We start from the raw sequence: 22,608 nt of genomic DNA on the forward strand, positions 1-22,608 counted from the left end.
CCCCCACACTAGAAATAGAATCACTTTGTTCATCCCGTGCATTTAGTTACAGAAACGGATAACAATTCCTCTAGCAGATGATACTTTATTGTTGTAATGGGATAGAGACCTGAAGTGGTCCAAATCAGACTGACAGGCGATTCGTTCCCTGATACTATCATTTAATCTGTTGATGTTAATCCCCTTATATTGGCGTGTAGAAATAAAGGGGCTTAATTTACAATGAAATTAGTTTTTATTAGCAAATTCTCAGATGTAATTTTGCCATTAGGAAGAGGAGAGATATTACAAGGAATCCATTCAGACAAATAAATATTCCGATACAGATAAAATGTCAGTTGTAATAATAACCTATTGTAAATCTCTGAGTCCATTCTGTTGGGGGATGTGGAAGGTGGGACGTGGATCGAGTGTGGAAATCCGCCCCTTCTGCCGGGTATTTAAATGCCGCTCACTGGGACCCGAATCCAACAGTCCGGGAGCTGGTTTGTTCACTGAGTTCCTGACACAACCATTTCCCCCAAATGACCAGAAGGATGAGGTGGGCCATTTCTCTCAGTTTGTTGCTGACTTTCTTATCCCGTGAGTAGTTTTTATTGTCCAAGTCTCTCACTGTTACTGTCTCAGTGTTAGTCTGTCTCTGGAATGTTCCAGAGTCACCAATCATTTCACCAGCATTAATCCTCGGGCTTTTTGATATATTTTTACAGGTGTCCAGTCGGATGTTGTGTTGACTCAGCCGGAGGCAGAGACCGGGCGTCCCGGAGGCTCCCTGAGACTGACTTGCAAAGCCAGCGGGTTCAGTGTAGGCGGCTTCAGCCTTCACTGGGTCCGTTTCGTCCCCGGACAGGGTTTACAGTGGTTGCTTTACTATTATACTGCATCTAACAATTACTACGCCCCAGGGATTGAGAACCGATTTACTGCGTCCAAAGACCTTTCAAAGAACATCTTCGCTTTGGACATACGGAATCTGAAGACCAAAGACATCGCCATCTATTACTGTTCATGGCAGCCGACAATACACTGGGGTGGCGAATACTGGGGACAAGGCACCATGGTGACAGTCACGGCAGGTCAGATTCTTACATTTATTTATGCCTATTCACAAAGCTGTTGCCATTATTCCATGTTTCTGGTTATGTTCCGAATTAAATAGTTTGTTGGCGAGCGGGCTCCTTGAATTCCAGGTTGAGGTTTTATTGGGCCGGGCATTTGTTTTGTTTGGAAAAATATGCATAATAGAAAAAAAACAGCTGCGTCTCCATGAAACGTGTTTCAGCGCACGGGAGCACATTGGTTAGCACTGTTGCTACACAGCTCCAGCGTCCCAGGTTCGAGTCCCTGCTTGGGTCACTATCTGTGTGGAGTGCACGTTCTCCCTCTGTCTGCGCGGGTTTCCTCCGGTTGCTCAGGTTTCCTCCCACTAGTCCCGAAAGACGTGCTGTTAGGCAATGGGGACATTCTGATTTCGCCCTCTGCGTACCCGAACAGGCGCCGGAGTGTGATGATTCGGGGCTTTTCACAGTAATTTCAATGCAGTGCTAATGTAAGCCTACTTGTGACAATAAAGATTATTAATGGCGTGATTTGGTATTTTTCTACGGTGGCGAACATGTGACTGCGTTGCTTTGAAGAAGTCACATTTAGAACATAGAACCAAGAACGATACAGCGCAGTACAGGCCCTTCGGCCCACGATGTTGTACCGACATGTGAAGTCAAAAAACAAAAGCCATCTAACCTGCACTATGCCATTATCATCCATATGCTTATCCAATATTTGTGAAACCATTTTGCGTTTCTGACTTGCTCCTGCATTGTTTCAACTCCGTGACATTGTGCGGTTAAACGTTAACGGGTTGCATGAAATACTTCAAGCACGATTGTAGGCAGAAAACAGGCAGACGTTAAAATGAAAAATTAACATTTTCAGATATTTTGGTGCATTTATTTAATAGTGTGATAATTGCAGTTTAAATAAAGACAGGGTTTACGATGCTCGTTCAGAACATACTTTGTAACTGTGGTCACAAATTACTTAATTAACAAGTTCATCAAATGGAGAGTAAAATTAATGTAATTCAAGCAACTAGAATGAGCCAATATCTCTCCACATGGAATAAAGGTGCTGTTAAATTAATATCATTATCATCAATCCCCTTTCACAATGCTGCTGTGTACTGAGCACAAACAACATGAACGGAAAACTTCAAGTTGTAAGTATTTTTTTATTATCCCTGCAAATATTTCAATAAGACATTCTGATTCCAACCAGTGTTCAGTTTCACAAGCGATTTTGAAGTAATTGTTATAGCCCTGGCTAAAACAGATAAATGAACGTTCGCCTTTACTGACATAGGAGTTTTATATTGCATTTTGGCAATATATGCATCCGGTTATGATATTCTTTGTGCGCAGCCGCACCTATATTATCCCATCAAATGTATTTGTTCTTTGATAGTGAGATAATTCTAATTAACCTAATCTTAGACAGTTTTGTGAAGGTATTGTTAATAATTAAGTTATGTTAATAGTTGGAGGGTGTATTTGCATATGGCTAGAGATTTGCAAGTAAAACTTGAAAGTGAGCGAATTATTTTAAATCAAAAGTCTGACAATAGCATCGAATCTGAAAGCTATACCGTCTCCTATAACTGTGCTGCACACAGGAAAGAATCAGAGCTGAAAAACTGATGATATCTGAACTTTATGGTTAGGTCTTTACTAAATATTACATTGAACAAGGAAATTGCACCTGCACTTTCTCGCAAACGATCTGAATGAATTGTTCCCAAGTTTTACATTCTTCAGTTTGGCTCTTCTCCAATTAATAATATATTTATTAACATATTTCCGGCAATTGTGTGAATTGTAGGAGTAATTTTGAAAAATTGCCTGAATTATAAAATCCAGGCAGTACCGTTACCGCTCACAAACTGCGGATATATATAGGCCCTGGCAGTTTCTGATCAATAAAATTGCTGCCTGCCGTTTATAACACAGGCATTTTTTAATATTCACTCCTGTAATAATATATATAGTTACGATTTACGACAATATTTAAATACGAGAGTCTTGTTTTGTCAACCAGCTGATATTACAGCCCATAAACCGTCCTTGCGAAGTGGCCCACGCAAAATTAGGAACTACTTAAAATAGTCCACTCAAATGCATCATGTAAACCACTTACAGAGAATTGAGTGAGATTATGGTACATGAACGTCTTTACGAATATTTTAATATTTACAAGTTTGTCGGTAAAAAAGGGCAGTTATAGGTATTGTCCATTTTAAATTCTTAAAATGTGATTAGATTTAAATAAAAATGACATATTTGCCTCAATGTTTCCTTCTGTTAATTTTATTTGTATTGCTTAACAAAGGTTAAGTGCCATATTAATTCATGGGGCTGGTTTAGCACAGGGCTAATTACACGGGGCTGGTTTAGCACAGGGCTAAATCGCAGACTTTGAAAGCAGATGAAGGCAGGCCAGCAGCACCGTTCAATTCCCGTACGAGCCTCCCCGAACAGGCGCCGGAATGTGGTGACTAGGGGCTTTTCACAGTAACTTCATTTGAAACCTACTTGTGTCAGTAAGCGATTTTCATTTCAATTCAGTTTACCCCAATTATTTCACAAAGTATTAGGCAGAAACATATTTTAAAATGTCAAAATTATTTTTTATTATTGAGTACAAATCTGTTAACAAGCAAATTAACTGTAACCATAATAATTCTAACTCATTCTACATACATGTGATCTCCTACAACTGAGTCATTTCAGTGAGCTCATGGTCCCGGCCGTTGGGATTCACTCTTCCCGCCGGCGGCGCACCCCGCCGGCAGCTTTCCCGACGGAGTGGGGTGGCTTCAATTGGAAATCCCATTGGCAAGTGGCAGGAGGAGAGAATCCCCCAGCCAATGAACGGTGCGCCACCGAGCAAACGTTTCTCTTGGATGGGACAAACCAGTCCCAGATCTCAACGGTTAGGAAGAATGTTTAATTGCATCCAAAATGAATTGAGAAAACAACACATGTATTTCGTCAACTGTAAGGTGCTCAGTAAGGGGCTTTGCCTTGATTTCTTTGTTGGTTACATTCCATTATTACTCGCCAACGCTAAGGGCATTCAAATGGTCATTGGATAGACATATGGACGATAAGGGAATAGTGTAGATGGGCTTTAGAGTGGTTTCACAGGTCGGCGCAACATCGAGGGCCGAAGGGCCTGTACTGCGCTGTAATGTTACAGGCAGCACGGTAGCATAGTGGATAGCACAATTGCTTCACAGCTCCAGGGTCCCAGGTTCGATTCCAGCTTGGGTCACTGTCTGTGCGGAGTCTGCACATCCTCCCCGTGTGTGCGTGGGTTTCCTCCGGGTGCTCCGGTTTCCTCCCACAGTCCAAAGATGTGCGGGTTAGTTGGATTGGCCATGATAAATTGCCCTTAGTAACCACAATTGCCCTTAATGTTGGGTGGGGTCACTGGGTTATGGGGATAGGGTGGAGGTGTTGACCTTGGGTAGGGTGCTCTTTCCAAGAGCCGGTGCAGACTCGATGGGCCGAATGGCCTCCTTCAGCACTGTAGATTCTATGAAAAAAAAAATTCTATGATGTTCGATTAGGAAATTATTATCTCAAACCTGTGGAGCATGAGTTTTGAATATGAATGCTTCCCAGTTTGTGCGTTGCTTCCCCTGTCACTGCGTGCCTTTTGAGAACATCAAATTATCCCCAATCTGCAAAACATGATATGCTCATATTCAGGGAAACTAAATCTTTGTTTTTTCAAGGTTGAATTTCAAAGGCGTTATTATTGTAGTAAATGGATCATTGATCAAATAGAGTCACACAGTTTGAATGAAATTGACAGGTTGAACGTATTTAACTGCTGGAAACTCGATTGTAGCACTGCATGTGTCTGTTGAGTTCTGTGCTCATGGTCACTGTGTTGTACCAGGAATCGTGCTGACGGTTTGTAAACCTTCCGCTTCATTCTCCTGTATTTCAAGGCGTGAAATCGGATTCATTTCTTCAAAAAGTATGTATGATCAATGTGAAAGTTCGACTTCATATTTAATTACGTGCCTCAGAAATGCAGCACGGTAGCATTGTGGATAGCACAACTGCTTCACAGCTCCAGGGTCCCAGGTTCGATTCCGGCTGGGTCACTGTCTGTGCGGAGTCTGCACATCCTCCCCGTGTGTGCGTGGGTTTCCTCCGGGTGCTCCGGTTTCCTCCCACAGTCCAAAGATGTGCAGGTTAGGTGGATTGGCCATGATTGGCCCTTAGTGTCCAAAATTGCCCTTAGTGTCCAAAATTGCCCTTAGTGTCCAAAATTGCCCTGAGTGTTGGGTGGGGTTACCGGGTTGTGGGGATGGGGTGGAGGTGTTGACCTTGGGTGGGGTGCTCTTTCCAAGAGCCGGTGCAGACTCGATGGGCTGAATGGCCTCCTTCTGCACTGTAAATTCTATGAAATCGGACTCCTGCCAGACCGGGAAAATCACACACAATCGAGGGCCGAGCAAAGGAGATTCGATCGATTTGTAACCAATAAGATTGGGACTGTTGGATTAGGCAATTTTAAGTGAATTTTACTCTACTACGCTTTCCAAGTTTAGTTTCAGAAAGTATCATTGAATCCTATAGCGTCTATAGAATCCTTTCAGTACAAAGGAAGGCCATTCGGATCATCGAAAGTGTAGTTACCCTCTTAAAGGCCCACTACCCGACCTATCCCCCGAACACCGTAACCCCACCTAGCCTGCTCATGGTTGGACTGTGGTGGAACCGCGGAGCACCTGGAGGAGTCGCATTCTTAAACCGCTGAAGACAATGTGTATCAGTACACTCAGAGTAATGTTCGGAAGCGAATTGCATGATTATCCCCAGTAACAGTGAAGAAATGGTTAAATCATGGTTAATAATGGTTAAATTATTAAATCATGATAATTGTGGCTTGGAGGGGAATTGCAGGTTACGCTATCGTCAGCAGGAGCCATTTCACTTTCGGCTGGTGGAGGGACATGGGTTGGGAAGGAGCTTTGTCGAGTCGCTGTTGAACATCAAGCAAGAGACACTGCTCCAATGCACCGGAGGTAGAGAGAGTGAGTTTTCCAGGTGGTGGTTGTGGTACCAATTTTGCTGGCTACTTTGTCCTTGACAGCGTCGAATTTATTGAATGTTGTTGGATCGGCATCCATAGAGGCATAGGGAATTTATTCAATCGTTGCCCCCCTTTGTGTCTTCTAGATGATGGTCGGCTTTGGCATAAAATTGTTGAGTTGCTCCGGGAGTTGGCGTTTTGATGGTGGATGGAGGCGGAGAGACAGGACTGGGGGGCGGTAGGGTAGTCAGAGGCAGTGGAGTCAGGAGAGGTCTTTACTCCATAATTGTCCTCTGCCTGACGTGCGCGTCTTCTCCCCACAGAATTAAAACACATTTAATCAGCTTCTAACTAAATAAGTGTGTTCGTAAACATCAATTCTCCCATTACCCCAGTGCAATAATTCACTTTAATTGATTGTAACAATCTTTCTGAAAAATGAACATGCATGCATTTTACTGAACTAATTATGTTTTGACATTTGAGTATCAAATAATCATTCAATGTCAGCGACCTGACTTTGAACGCAATTTTGTATTACTTTCAGGAAGTGAGAGTAACGCTCCAGCGAGCGGCGTCTGTTCTGGTCTGATAGGAAGCTGCAAGTTATTTTCACTCCCGAAATAGAGAATGATTAGCCTCCCATGCCAAATAAACAACGCAATAAACTTTTGTTTCTAATTATTCTTTCATTCTATTCTTTTAAATTGTTCACAGACGGAAGTAACTGGATCGAGGTGCAAGTATCCCACTAGGCCACCACACAGAGTATGAAGCCACAGAACTACATTTCTGTCATATATTTCAAGTGCTGAATTTAGTCTATAATCGGCTGTTCCATAATAAGTCTAATTCCTTGAGTGCATTCCATTGACCTAGTCCCCTCAGATTAATCAGATCCCTTTATTTTAACATAAGTTTCCATTATTCCAAACAATATAAAGATATCAAAGAGCTGTGAGAAATTATTAAACCTTTTCTCCCATCAAATGAGAATGAATGTGTCCAATGAGTCCTGCAGACTGGTAGAATTGTGTCGTAGATAACTGAGTAATTTGGCTCACCATGCCCATTTTGACTCTAAAATAGGTGCAATTTGGACCCACAACTCGTAAATCTGTTAATTACTTGACATATCAAACCACTTTATTCATTCCAGATGTAGCGAACAGAGACAGACACAATGATCTGGATGATCTTCCCATATGCAGTAACCACTCTATAATTTTAAATGCAACATCTTCTGACTGGAGCAAAACACGTTCTGCATCACCCCGTATTTCCTAATTATTTTGTCAATTGTTTTCTTTTGATAACCAGCATAAAGAGTTTCTCCTCAACTATTATATTAACAATATCTCATCATTTTGATCATATCTATCCAATAACCCCATAAGACACACGGTTCGAACGAGAACAAGTTAGCTGGTGTAATATCTCTATAAAATAAAACTCTCTCACACGTGACATCACCTTAGTACATCCTCTCCGTATTCTCCACGGGGATATGACCATCTCCCTAAAATGGTGGTCAGAAATTTTCAGAAGATAGTGTAGCCTGGTCAGTGCTTGAAAAACTTCATCATGAATTTCGCCTTGTCCGTGCTCCTATTTACAAGACCAAGTCTTCCATTCGCTTTTCAAGCCACCTTAACAACCTTCCCTGCTGCTTTCAAAAACGTTGTCAATGTGCATCCCTCTAATTCGCCACACTGACAATAATTAGTCATCCTTGATATTTCATAATGTAGAGTGTGATTACCGAATAACTCAGGTATATTAATTATCCACAAAAAACAGAAGTGTGAGTTGACCATATCAACACACTAGATGATTTCGTTCTTTTCTCTATGTAACCCATTGACGTCTACTCGAATTATGACGTTTAACGAGTGCACACGTTGATGTATACAGAAAATGTCTGCCCTGTGAGCAAACAGAAACAACTGGTAAAATAAATAATAGGGAGGACTTAGGAAGTTAGATTGTAAAATGAAATAGACTATTTAAACAATGGTGTTTTATATTTTCGACCGATGGAATTGTGCTCAATTAGTAGTATTAATTGAGTTGTCGGGGATGGGGTGCGGGGCGAGCAAATATGAGATAGACATTCAGTAGATCTGTATAGAGAATGTATGGGAGATAAGGACTCTTTTTCAGAAGGAAATAGATAAACTAGATTAAATGACTATTCACACAAAAATCCAATTCCAGGTATTGAGGTTTGTAAAATTATCCCTTGCAACGCCAATGTCAAATTATACATTTATATGTGAAAGGAGTCATGAACCAGTTATTCCAAACATCCATTACTGTCACGAGAACAAAGAAAATTCGGATGAAATCTGTTGGAGATGTTTTGGACAACAGAAAGGGTTTCTTCTTACTGGAATTCAAGAAGTTATTTCCCCAAATCAGATGTTGGTATACAAAATACATTGTGCTGAAATAAACATGGAAACATTTAAGGGAGAAAGGATTACAATTTCTAAACGCTTGGTTGTTAGGACCGGATATGGCCTGTCAAAAAGTAAGTGGAATGTATAATACTTTGGTAAAATTGAACTTTTGAAAAGGAAGATCAAAGGCATGATCACCTAAATAGCTTTTTTCCCAGACATTATATTTCATAATTTACAATGCTGTTATTCTTTATGAGCATGCAGTGATTTGTTTTAAATATGTGATAACTTGTATGACTATGAGTAACATCTGTAATGAAGAAAAGTAAACCGATCCAAATTAAAACATTTTTTCCTCTGAAATCAATAGTGAGCTGCAATTGTATGACCACTGCAATGTAGTGCTACGCCCCAAACATTTTCCTCGATCTTGATGTGAGATGACCTAACCAGAGTAATATAATGAGAAGTTATGGCAGTTCTCCAAAAGCTTTGACCAAGAGGAATGTTTACGGCAACTTTTAAAATGGAATGACAGATGAAATTTAATATCAAGAATGGGAAAATCTGTGCGGATGTCAGGAGGCTGGTAGTAAATGTATGTCGGAGGTGTTCAATGGACAAAATGTGGAACAGCCTAAAACGAAAATATTTGGGGAGTTAAGTGAGTTTCTCAACAGCAAACAAGATCTGAAGAAAATCGAGGATTCAATGTTTCGAATTCGCTCGGGAAAGCAATCTCATGGTCAGAACGCACCTTTCGGAATCATGGCCTTCATTTTCTGCAAGACTGGAATTATTTGAAGGTGTTTTACACTTGGTCTCACAACCCACTTTAGCACAAAGGGCACTGCAGGTCATGATTAGAAAATGTTGGAATTACTTTATCTTGTACTCAGGTTTAGAGTTGTAGGGCAATTTTATAAGTATTCATTGCCAAGCAGCGGAGTTATTATTTTTTGAGGGTGATGGGGGTTGGAGTGGACAGGTGTCAATTTCAATAAGGCCAGTTTCCAATGCAACAACCTGACGACGAGAAAACACTTAGTTGTTCACGAAAATGTAAATATTTTTGAAATGGTAGTTGCAATATTTGGAAAATGTTCTGCTCTTCTATTTTAATCCAACGAAGTCCATGTCATTCAGCTAAAATCAACATGTTTTTAAATGTGTTCGAGGCAGAGAAAGTGAACATGTGAAGAACAATGCATAATGGAACTGATGAAAATTCAAATGCGGATGTAGACATTAGTGTCAAAATAATGGAATAGGGCAGCACAGTGGCGCAGTGGTTAGCATTGCTGCCTCGTGGCGCCGCGGTCTCAGGTTCGATACCGGCGCTGGGTCACTGTCTGTGTGGAGTTTGCACATTCTCCTCGTGATTGCGTGTGTTTCGCCCCCACAACCCAAAAATGTGCAGGGGAGGTGGATTGGCCACGCTAAATTGCCCCTTAAGTGGAAAAAATGAAGTGGGTAATCTAAAAATTTTTTTTAATGGAATAAATGTATAACTATAGCCTAATTTTAAGTTGTTTGGTTACTAATTAAGGGCAAATAATAGGATCTGACATGGTCAATCCGTCTTTCTTTTCCAGCGACACCGTCTCCGCCCACTCTCTACAGCCTGGTCTCCTCCTGCCAGCAACGTAACACCGACGGCTCTGTGACCTACGGCTGTTTGGCGATGGACTATTCCCCAGAAATCACCAGCCTTACCTGGAAGAAAGATGGGCAGTCGATCACCACTGGATTGAAGACTTATCCGGCAGTGAGAAACGTAAAGGGAACCTACACCCTGAGCAGCCAGTTAACCATCACCGAGTCAGAGGGGGGATGCAGCAAAATCAGCTGTGAGGTTCGACACAGCGGCTCAGACAAGAGCATTGAAATGAAATGTAAGTGTTGTGGAAACAGTACAAAATAGGAAATCTATGAATACCTTGTATAATAAGGTCTTGGTTATAACGCGGTTATAGTAATCAGTATAGTCCTGATGCCAGGAAAATCCAGGTTAGAGTCTGTTGACCACAAAAAACTGGAATGTATAACAGCTCATTTTATTTATTCTGAATTTCGTCTACAAGAAATATCTAACACTTGTTTTTGAAGGTCCTAAAAATGACAAACCTCCAAATCTTGTCCTCACTGTGAGTTCCAATGAAGAAATCACACGCACTAAATTTGCAACCATCGTCTGTTCAATCATTGATTTCCGTCCAAAGTCAATGACGGTGAAGTGGCTGAAGAATGGACAACCCATGGGTTCAGGATTTGTCACCTCTCCCGCCTGTGAAGTGAACGGGAACTTCTCGGCGAGCAGTCGGTTGACAGTCGCCGCTGGGGACTGGTTCAGCAAAGCGGCCTATACCTGCCAGGTCACCCATAAAGGGCTCACACAAAGTCGGAATATCGGCACATCTGAAGGTAAGAGATACAAACCGAGGAAATATTGATCATTCTATGCTGCGATGTTAAGCATAATGCAGAATTTAATTAAGCTACAACAACTTCTAATTTACTGTCATGTTCTTTGTGCTTCACTCTGATGTAAGAGCTGTATTAGATTGCTGAACATTCAGGATTTAATCACATCAGCAAAGACATGTTCCCTCTAGTTTGACGTAATTTAGTGGCCGAGTTTCAATCATTATTAACTTGCCTGGATAAATGCAGCTCCAACGACACTCGAAGCTTGACACCATCCAGGACAAAAGAGGCCGCTTGATTTGCACCCTTTCCACAAACATTCAGTTCCCCCACCGCCGACATAGAGCAGCAGCCGTATTTAGAATATGCATGATGCAGTTTGCACATTCTCGCCGTGTCTGCGTGGGTTTCAACTCTACAACCCAAGGATGTGCTGATTAGGTGGATTTGCCACGCTAAATTACCCTTGAAAAGATTTTTTAAAAATAATCTACAAGATGCACTGTAGGAACTTACCGGGCCTCCGTAAACAGAACCTTCAAATCCCACGACCGCTACCATCGTGAAGGACAAGTGCAGCAGGATGACTACCTTCTGGAATTTGCCCTCCAAGTCACTCACCATTTTAATTCAGAAGAACGGATGACTGCACAATGTTCAGCACCATTCGTGACTTTCAGATAATGAAGCAGTTCATGTCCAAATGCAACAAGACCAGAACAATATCCAGTATGGGCTGACAAGTGGCAAGTTGCATTCGCGACCATCTCCTACAAGAGAGGATGTAACCACCTTTCTTGACGTTCAATGGCATTATCACCACTGAATCCCTCGCAATCAACATTCTGGGAGTTACCATTGAATCCCACAGTGAGCAACTTACCTCCTGATTCCCCAAAGCCTGTCCACCATTTACAAGGCACAAATGAGGAGTGTAAAGTAATACTGTCCACATGCCTGGATGAGTTCAGCTCCAACAACACTCAAGAAGCTCGACACCATCCAGGACAAAGCAGCCCGCTTGATTGCTCCCCCTTCCACAAACATTCAAACCCTCCACCACCGAAGAACAGTGGCAGCCGTGTGTACCATCTACAAGATGCACTGCAGTAACTCACCATGGTTCCTCAGACAGCACCATACAAACCCACAACCACTACCATTTAGAAGGACAAGAGCAGCAGATACCTGGGAACCTCACCACCTGGAGGTTCCCTCCAAGTCACTCACAACCCTGACTTGGAAATATATCGGCGCTCCTTCACTGCCGCTGGGGCAAAATCCTGAACTCCCTCCATCACAGCACAGTGGATGTACTTACACCTCAGGGACTGCAGCGGTTCAAGGCAACTCAACACCACCCTCTGCAGGGCAACTAGAAATGGGCAATAAGACCATAAGACCATTAGATATTGGAGTGGAAGTAAGGCCATTCGGCCCATCGAGTCCACTCCACCATTCAATCATGGCTGATTTCAACTCCATGTACCCGCTCTCTCTCCATAGCCCTTAATTCCTCGAGAAATCAAGAATTTATCAACTTCTGTCTTAAAGACACTCAACGTCCCGGCCTCCACCGCCCTCTGTGGCAATGAATTCCACAGACCCAACACTCTCTGGCTGAAGAAATTTCTCCTCATCTCTGTTCTAAAGTGACTCCCTTTTATTCTAAGGCTGTGCCCCCGGGTCCTAGTCTCCCCTGTTAATGGAAACAACTTCCCTATATCCACCCTATCTAAGCCATTCATTATCTTGTAAGTTTCTATTAGATCTCCCCTCAACCTCCTGAACTCCAATGAATATAATCCCAGGATCCTCAGACGTTCATCGTATGTTAGGCCTACCATTCCTGGGATCATCCGTGTGAATCTCCGCTGGACCCACTCGAGTGCTAGTATGTCCTTCCTGAGGTGTGGGGTCCAAAATTGCTCACAGTATTCTAAATGGGGCCTAACTAATGATTTATAAAGCTTCAGAAGTACATCCTTGCTTTTATATTCCAAGCCTCTTGAGATGAATGACAACATTGCATTTCCTTTCTTAATTACGGACTCAACCTGCAAGTTTACCTTTAAAGAATCCTGGACTAGGACTCCCAAGTCCCTTTGCACTTCAGCATTATGAATTTTGTCACCGTTTAGAAAATAGTCCACGCCTCTATTCTTTTTTCCAAAGTGCAAGACCTCGCACTTGCCCATGTTGAATTTCATCAGCCATTTCTTGGACCACTCTCCTAAACTGTCTAAATCTTTCTGAAGCCTCCCCACCTCCTCCATACTACCTGCCCCTCCACCTATCTTTGTATCATCGGCAAACTTAGCCAGAATGCCCCCAGTCCCGTCATCTAGATCGTTAATATATAAAGAGAACAGCTGTGGCCCCAACACTGAACCCTGCGGGACACCACTCGTCACCGGTTGCCATTCCGAAAAAGAACCTTTTATCCCAACTCTCTGCCTTCTGCCTGACAGCCAATCATCAATCCATGTTAGTACCTTGCCTTGAATACCATGGGTCCTTATTTTACTCAGCAGTCTCCCGTGAGGCACCTTATCAAAGGCCTTTTGGAAGTCAAGATAGATAACATCCATTGGCTCTCCTTGGTCGAACCTATTTGTTATCTCTTCAAAGAACTCTAACAGGTTTGTCAGGCACGACCTCCCCTTACTAAATCCATGCTGACTTGTCCTAATCCGACCCTGCACTTCCAAGAATTTAGAAATCTCATCCTTAACAATTGACTCTAGAATCTTGCCAACAACCGAGGTTAGGCTAATTGGCCTATAATTTTCCATCTTTTTCCTTGTTCCCTTCTTGAACAGGGGGGTTAGAACAGCGATTTTCCAATCATCTGGTACTTTCCCTGACTCCAGTTACTTTTGAAACATCATTACAAACGCCTCCACTATTTCTTCAGCTATCTCCTTTAGAACTCTAGGATGTAGCCCATCTGGGCCCGGAGATTTATCAATTTTTAGACCTCTTAGTTTCTCTAGCACTTTCTCCTTTGTGATGGCTACCATATTCAACTCTGTCCCCTGACTCTCCGGAATTGTTGGGATATTACTCATGTCTTCTACTGTGAAGACTGACGCAAAGTACTTATTCAGTTCCTCGGCTATTTCCTTGTCTCCCATCACAAAATTACCAGCGTCATTTTGGAGCGGCCCTATGTCAACTTTTGCCTCCCGTTTGTTTTTAATGTATTTAAAGAAACTTTTACTATCATTCCTAATGTTACTGGCTAGCCTACCTTCAAATTTGATCCTCTCTTTCCTTATCTCTCTCTTTGTTATCCTCTGTTTGTTTTTGTAGCCTTCCCAATCTTCTGACTTCCCACTACTCTTTGCCACATTATATAGGCTTTCTCTTTTGCTTTGGTGCATTCCCTAACTTCCTTTGTCAGCCATGGCTGCCTAATCCCCCCTCTGATAACCTTTCTTTTCTTTGGGATGAACCTCTGTACTGTGTCCTCAATTACTCCCAGAAACTCCTGCCATTGCTATTCTACTGTCTTTCCCACTAGGCTCTGCTCCCAGTCGATTTTCGTCAGTTCCTCCCTCATGCCCCTGTAGTTACCTTTATTTAACTGTAACACCTTTACATCTGATTCTACCTTCTTTCTTTCAAATTGGAGATTGAATTCGACCATATTATGATCACTGCCTCCTAAGTGCTCCCTTACTTTAAGATCTTTAATCAAGTCTGGCTCATTACATAACACTAAGTCCAGAATGGCCTGTTCCCTCGTGGGCTCCATCACAAGCTGTTCCAAAAAGCCCTCCTGTAAACATTCAATGAATTCCCTTTCGTTGGCTCCACTGGCAGTATTATTTACCCAGTCCACCTGCATATTAAAGTCCCCCATGATCACTGTGACCTTGCCTTTCTGACATGCACTTTCTATTTCGTGGTGCATCTTGTGCCCCTGGTCCTGACCACTGTTAGGAGGCCTGTACATAACTCCCATTATGGTCTTTTTTGCCTTTGTGGTTCCTCAACTCTACCCACACAGACTCCACATCATCCGACCCCATGTCGTTTCTGACCTAACCAACGACGCCCACATCACATAAATGAATAAAAAAAGAACATCTCGACCTCGAAATTTCTCACCATCCCTTCACTGTTGCTGGGGCAAAATTCTGGAATTCCCTCCATAATAAGACTGGGGATATCTACACCACATGGACTACAGTGGTGCAAGAAGGCAGCTGACCTCCACCTCTCAAGATAAATAATGGATAGGCAATAAATGCTGGCCTAGCCAGAGACGCCGACATCCCGTTGATTTCTGGAACCGTTTACTGGTAACAGCTTCTGTTCAAAGCCTTGGAAAGTGCATTTCTAAAATGGGTGTTGCGTACTGACCAAGCTGGTGTACCATTGTGTATTGAAGAATTAAGGAATTGTTAAGGGTTGATACATCGAGGTTGTTATAGTTTCCTTTAGAAAGTGAAGGCTGAATACTGCTGTCCTGATTCTAAAGATGAAACTTGGGTTGATTTTAATTTGTCATTCACAGAGCCTGCCCCTTGCATTGATGTCTCAGTAACAATACTGCCACCACCAATAGAACAGGTCTTACTGGAGGCGACTGTAACCTTAACCTGCGTCATTTTGAATGCTCCTTATGGAGCCAACGTGTCCTGGAGCCAAGAGAAGAAGCCGCTGAAATCAGTGATTGCTGAACAGCCTGGGGCAGATACTGAGAGTGTGGTCAGCAAATTAAACATCTCGACACAAGCCTGGCTGAGTGGGGCTGTGTTTGACTGCGAGGTGAGCCATCAGGATCTGCCGACGCCCTTAAAAAAATCTATCCACAAAGAAGAAGGTGAGATTGAAGCAAAGGCCTGTCCCTTCTATTTAGTGTTTAATGGACCACATTGGTAATAGTTAATTCCAATAACGAAATCCTTCGAAAGCGCAGATCATAGATTTAAGGAGAAATTGGATAAGTGAACGAATGAGAAAGGAACAGGAGGATTTAACACTATAACAAATAAGGTGTTGAACCTGAACAGAAGCATCGAGGAATTGAGCCGAATGGCCTGTTTCTATGTTTAATTGCGATTCATTTGTCAGAGAAATACAGTAAATTGGAGCAGGGGGAGGCGGCAACTGGGCCATTCATTATGATCATGGCTGATCACCCAATTCAATAATCTGTGCTGGCTTTCCCCCTAGATCGTTTGATCCTTTTAGAGCCATACCTGACATCGTCTCGATAATATGCAGCGTCTTGGCTTCAACTGCTTCCTATTGCAGCGAATAACACAGTCTTACCACTCTCTGGGTGAAACACAGTTTCCTCCTTTCATCCTAAAAGGTGCCTTAGACTATGACTCTGCTTGTGAACAACCCACCATCGGGAATATCCCTCATGCATCTACGCTGCCTAGTCCTATTGGGATTTTATAGGTTTCCATGAGATGCCCCCCTCATTCTTCTGACCTCCAGCGGATATAGAGCATAGAACATACAGTGCAGAAGGAGGCCATTCGGTCCATCGAGTCTGCACCGACTCACTTAAGCACTCACTTCCACCCTATCCCCGTAACCAATAACCTCTCCTAACCTTTTTTTGGACACTAAGGGCAATTTAGCATGGCCAATCTACCTAACCTGCACGTCTTTGGACTGTGGGAGGAAACCGGAGCACCTGGAGGAAACCCACGCAGACGCGGGGAGAACGTGCAGACTCCGCACAGACAGTGGGCCAGCAGGGAATCAAACCTGGGACCCTGGCGCTGTGAAGCCACAGTGCTAACCACTATGCTACAGTGCTGCCCTATAATCCTAAACGACTCTACCTCTCCTCATACATCAGTCCTACCAGCCCGGGAATCAGTCTGGTAAACTGTATCTGTGCTCCCTCTACAGCATGGAAATCTTGGCTCAGATCAGGAGACCAAAACTGCTCAGACTATTCCAAATGTTCCCCCGCCAAAGAACTGTAGAATTGCAGCAAGACATCTCTGCTCCTGTACTCGAATCCTCTCGCGGTAAAGGCCAACATAGCATTTGCCTTCTTCAACGCCTGATCACTTGCATGCTTACCTTCAGCGCCTGGTATACGAGAACACCCAGATCTCGTTACACATGTCTCTCTCTTAATTTATAGCCATTCAGATCATAATCTGCCGTCCTGTTTTTGCTAGCAAATTGGATAGCTTCACGTTTATCCACATTGCACTTCATGTGCCATGCATTGTCAACTCACTTATCTTGTCCAAATCACATTGACGCATCTCTGTATCCTTCTCACAGCCTACCCTCCCACACAGCTCGGTGTCATCTGCAAGTTTGGAGATATTGAATTTATTTCCCTCATCAAAACCATGAATATTTATTGTAAATATCTGGGCTGCAACCACCGATCCCTACAGTTCGCCAAATGTCACTGTCTGCCATTTGGGAAAATTCAATCCTATTCTGTTCTTGGTTACCAAACAGTTTTATATCCATCTCAATATACTAACACCAAATCGATGCGCTTTAATTCTATACACAAATATTTTATATGGACTTTGTTGAAAACCTTTGTAAAATCTAAATGAAGCGCAGACACTGGCTCCCCCTCAATAACTGTACTCGCTGCATCCTCAAAGGATTCCAGTAGAATTGTCAAGCACAAATTCCATTTCGTAAATCCATGCTCACTGTCCGATTCTGCACTGTTTTTCAAATCCACTGCTACAAACTCTTCGATACATAGAAACGTGCATAGAAAATAAAAGCAGGAGGAGGCAATTTGGCCCTTCGAGCCAGCTCCCCCATTCATTGTGATCATGACTGATCATCACGTTCAATACCCTGATCCTGCCTTACCCCATATCCCTTTGCCCCAAGAGGTATATCTAATAACTTCTTGAAATTACCCAACAATTTGGCCTCAACTACTTTCTGCGGTAATGAATTCCGCAGATTCAGCACTCTCTGGGTGATGAAATGTCTCCTCACCTCAGCCCTCAAAAGGTTTATCTCTTATCCTCAAACTATGACCCCTAGTTCTGGACTTGTGCACCATCGGGAACTTTCTTCCCAAATCTACACTGTCAAATCTTGTTAATATTTTGTAGGTTTCAATGAGATCCCCTGTCACTCTTCTAACCTCCCTTGAATCTCATCCTAACTGACTTAACTCTCTCCTCGTATGACATCGCCATCCCAGCAATGATCTCGGTGAACCTTTGCTGCACTCCTCCATAGCAAGAACATCCTTGCTCAGATGACACCAAAACGGCAAACAAAACTCCAGGTTTGGCCTCACCAAGGCCCTAAACAATTTCAGTAAATCATCTATACTCCTGTACTCAAATCCTCTCGCTATGAAGGCCAACGTAACATTTGCCTTCTTTACTGCCTCCTGTACCTGCGGACTTACTTTCAGCGACTGATAATGGGTCGAGAACTTGCATCAATGCCGACGTCAAGCCGACTGGTCAATAATTCTCTTTTCTATTTACAGCCCTATGTAAGTAGTGGGGTTACATTAACTACCATCTAATCTGGAAATGGGTGGCACGGTAGCACAGTGGGTAGCACTGCTTCTTCACAGTGCCAGTGTCTCAGGTTCGATTCCCGGCTTCGGTCACGGTCTGGAAGTTTTCCTCGTGCCTGCATGGGTTTCCTCCGGGTTCTCCAGTTTCCTCCGACAAATCCCGAAAGACGTGCTTGTTAGGTGAATTGGAAATTCTGAATTCTCCCTCTGTGTACCTGAACAGGCACCGGAGTGTGGCGACTAGGGGCTTTTCACAGTAACTTCATTGCAGTGTTAATGTCAGCCTACTTGTGACACTAATAAAAGATTATATGATTATTATTTTAAAAACTGTTCCAGAGACAATTGAATATTGGAAGGTGACAACTAATACACCTACCGCTTCTAGGGTCACTTCCTTCAACATTCTCGGATGTACATTATCAGGCCCGGTGTCTATATGGACCATCAATCCTATCAATTTACCTAAAACCATTTATCTACTCATGTTACTTTTCTTCAGTTCCTCCCACCCACCAGACCCTGTGTTCCCCAACATATCTGGTATGTTATTTGTATCCTCCGTTGTGAATGCAGAACCAACGCATTAATTTAGTTGGTCAGCCAGTCCTTTGTTCCCAATTATAAATCCCTCTGTTTTTGACTATAAGGGAACTACATTTATCTTCACCAATTTTTTTCGCGTCACATACCTGTCGAACGTTTTACAGTCAGTGTGTATGTTCCCCGTAAACTTACTCTCGTCCTCTGTTAAGCTCTCCTGAATCAAACTGTTGGTTCTCTTTTGCGGAATTCTAAACTGCTCCTGATTCTCAGGTCTGTTGTTTTTCCTGGCCCATTTGTATGCCACTTCCTTGGATCTAATACCATCACTGATTCCGTTGTACACCACCGTTTGGTCATCTTTCTCCTTTTACTTTGCGCCAGACAGGAGTAACGAATTGTTGCAACCACCCTACGCTCTTAGAATATTAGCCATTTCCTATCCACCGTCATTCCTTTAAGTAACGTTTCCCAATGTCTTATAGCTAACTGGCGCCTCATACCATCCACGTTTCCTTCATTAAAGTTCAGGACCCTATTCTCAAACTCAACTACGTCACTCTCCATCCAGATGCAAAATTCTATCATTTTATGGTCGCTCATCCCCAAGGCGTCTCGCACAACTATATTTCAAATTATTCCTTTCATGTTACACAACATCGATTCTAGAATTATCTGCTCTCAAGTTGGTGGTTCAACGTATTGGTTCAGAAAACCATCCTGGATATATTCCAGGAATTCCTCTACAGTCCGATGGTCCTTTTTGATCCTGTTCGTAGATTTCTCTGCCTGTCACTTTTCTTATTCCCCTGACTGTTGTTAGTTCTTGTTCATGATTCCCCCTTCTCTAGCTACTTGCATATATTCCCACACCTTTGTCATTTTAGTTTCAGCCCTCCCCAACCACGCTAGAAAATGCTCCCCCAAGGACATTGGTTCCGTCCTGCCCATTTGTAACCCATCCAGTTTGTCCTGATCCCACCTCCTCCGGAACCGCCCCGAAGTCCACAGCATCTTAAACCCTCCCACTCGCGCCATATTGTCAGCCATTTATTCATCCTATATATCCGGATATTTCGACGATAACAAGCACATGGCACTATTATTGATCCTGAGATCACCATCTTTCAAAGGCTAGTTCTCAACTTTTTACGTAACCCCTATATTTTGATTTTTAGGACGTCATGCATTTTTGTACCTATGTCGTTTGTGTCAATATGTACCAAGACCACTAGCTGTTGACCCAGAATGTTCTGTAAATGCTCCTAGACATTCTTGACCCAAGCACCAGGAAGGCAATACCTTGCTGAATTCGCGTTTGCGGCCACAGAAATGCCTACCTATTGCCTTCCCTTGAAAGACAGAATTCCCGATAGCTATTGCACTTCCACACTTCTTACTCCTCCTCTGTGCAGCGGAGCCAACTGAGGGGTAATGGATTTGGCTGTTGCCCTGTTACCCAGAGAGGTAATTCTCCTCAACCGTATCCAAAGTGGTACGTCAGTTTTTATGGGGAATGGCCACAGAATGAACTACCTGTCTAGTCCCTTTGCTCTTGATGTTGGTTACCCATTCCGTTCCTGCCCGTGGAGCCTGTGCTTGCGGTGTGACCACCTCGCTATTCGCGCTATCCACTTCACTCTCCGCCTTAAGGATGCACCACAGTGTCCCCAGCCGCCTCTTGGTCTCCGAACCCAGATTTCCAGGAGCTGAAGCTGGAGGCACTTCCTGCTCACATGCTAGCCCCTGGCAATGGAAATGTCCCCAGCTTCCCACCTGGAGCACAAGGAGAAAAGCCACGCCATTGGTTCTTCTGCTAAGACCTTTAAATGAAACCTTTCGTGGATGCTTGATGTCAGACAATAACCATTATTCTCGGGCACTTCTCTACTGGTCCACGTTGCTACATACTATTTCCCTTATAACCACAAAAAGTCCTCACAAACTATAAATGATAAAAACAGTAAATATTTACCCGACGTTACCCACTACTTACCAACTGCTCTCCCTTTAGCCTCTATTGTTGCAGCAGGGTCAGGCCACTCTCTGAATATTTTTTTAAAATTAGAAAGCAAACACAACATATGAAAAAGGCAGCACTTTCCTCTCTGCATCGAATTCCCACTGTGCTCCTAATTCCCGATACCCACACTCACTCTGGCTGTGTCTCGTACTGAAATAGAACTGAGGTATGATGAGATAACTCATGCGCCAGTCAAGCATCAATCGCAATCATGGTCAACTGACTCACTCGTTAGGTCTCATATGATTGGCAGATAACTGTCACCAACTCTCTGTTTCCAGAGAGACGGACTGCACCCGCCCATACACTGGGCTGGATAACAGGACAAACAGCAAAGAGGGACAGAAATGCATGTTAAACTGAGGGCACTGCACATTCCTTTCACACCTAGCCACCTGCTCCAATGTCTCTGGAATTCTTTTTTTTAAAAAAACATTTATTGTATTTTTTCTGCAGCGCAAATTCCGCGGGAACCGTCCGTCTCTGTCCTCCTGCCCTCGGCTGAAGACGTCTCCGCTCAGAGATTCGTCTCCCTCAGCTGCTTAGTGAGAGGTTTCTCCCCCCGAGAGATCTTCGTCAAGTGGACCGTCAATGACAAGCCGGTGAATCCCGGGAACTACAAGAACACCGAGGTGATGGCGGAGAACGGCAATAGCTCCTTCTTCATGTACAGCCTGTTATCCATTGCAGCGGAGGAGTGGGCCAGCGGCGCTTCTTACTCCTGTGTGGTGGGACATGAAGCCATCCCCTTGAAGATCATCAACAGGACGGTTGATAAATCCAGCGGTAAACCCAGTTTTGTGAACATTTCCCTTGCATTGATGGACACCGTTAATTCATGTCAATGAGATTCAATCAGACACATTTCGGATCTTAAATAAAATGCAATAAAGGCCTTTCTTTTAAAACTGAGCTATATGCACAATCGCTCACTTAATCCTGTGTAAATATGTCACGGAAAGAATTCTCTGCCGGAAGTCGGAAATTCACCTTCCTCTGGCACAAGTTTTACATCCACCGCTCCCAGTTCAGATACACCACAGATTAGAGATGTATTGGAATTCATTCATTACATGATTCCACAGAGTATTTTCTGTAACAGTCCTCCTGCTGAATTCGGACAATTTTCTATTACTGAGAGACAGCTGCAGCAAATTGAAATGTTGGTGTCCCTGGTTCGTTCATTATCTATCACTCAGAATTGGGGTCAGTTTAGCATCGTGTGCCTAATGGGAATGGAGTGATGGCCAGATGGGAACACGTTCTGCTCCTCATCAAAGAGAGTAGAAGCGTTAATTTGTTAACCCTCTGCTCCAAACTGGAGAGGATAATTGACGCTGCAACCTCGAATCCCAACTCAGGCAGCAGAGAGAGCGCAAGGATGGATTGTTAAGGGGCAGCACGGTAGCATTGTGGATAGCACAATTGCTTCACAGCTCCAGGGTCCCAGGTTCGATTCCGGCTTGGGTCACTGTCTGTGTGGAGTCTGCACATCCTCCCCGTGTGTGCGTGGGTTTCCTCCGGGTGCTCTGGTTTCCTCCCACAATCCAAAGATGTGCGGGTTAGGTGGATTGGCCATGCGAAATTGCCCATAGTGT

General features: G+C 43.3%; 1 gene segment (V, D, J or C); it reads left to right on the forward strand.

The window, feature by feature from the left end:
- Positions 1 to 488: 488 nt before the first annotated feature.
- Positions 489 to 21,922, forward strand: LOC140422657 (Ig heavy chain C region-like). The segment is given in 6 exon segments: positions 489 to 582; positions 711 to 1,076; positions 10,109 to 10,408; positions 10,623 to 10,937; positions 15,466 to 15,774; positions 21,467 to 21,922. Coding segments are annotated over 6 exon segments (1,740 nt in total).
- Positions 21,923 to 22,608: the final 686 nt, after the last annotated feature.

Source organism: Scyliorhinus torazame, chromosome 5 (assembly GCF_047496885.1).
Source record: "Scyliorhinus torazame isolate Kashiwa2021f chromosome 5, sScyTor2.1, whole genome shotgun sequence".
NCBI lineage: Eukaryota > Metazoa > Chordata > Chondrichthyes > Carcharhiniformes > Scyliorhinidae > Scyliorhinus > Scyliorhinus torazame.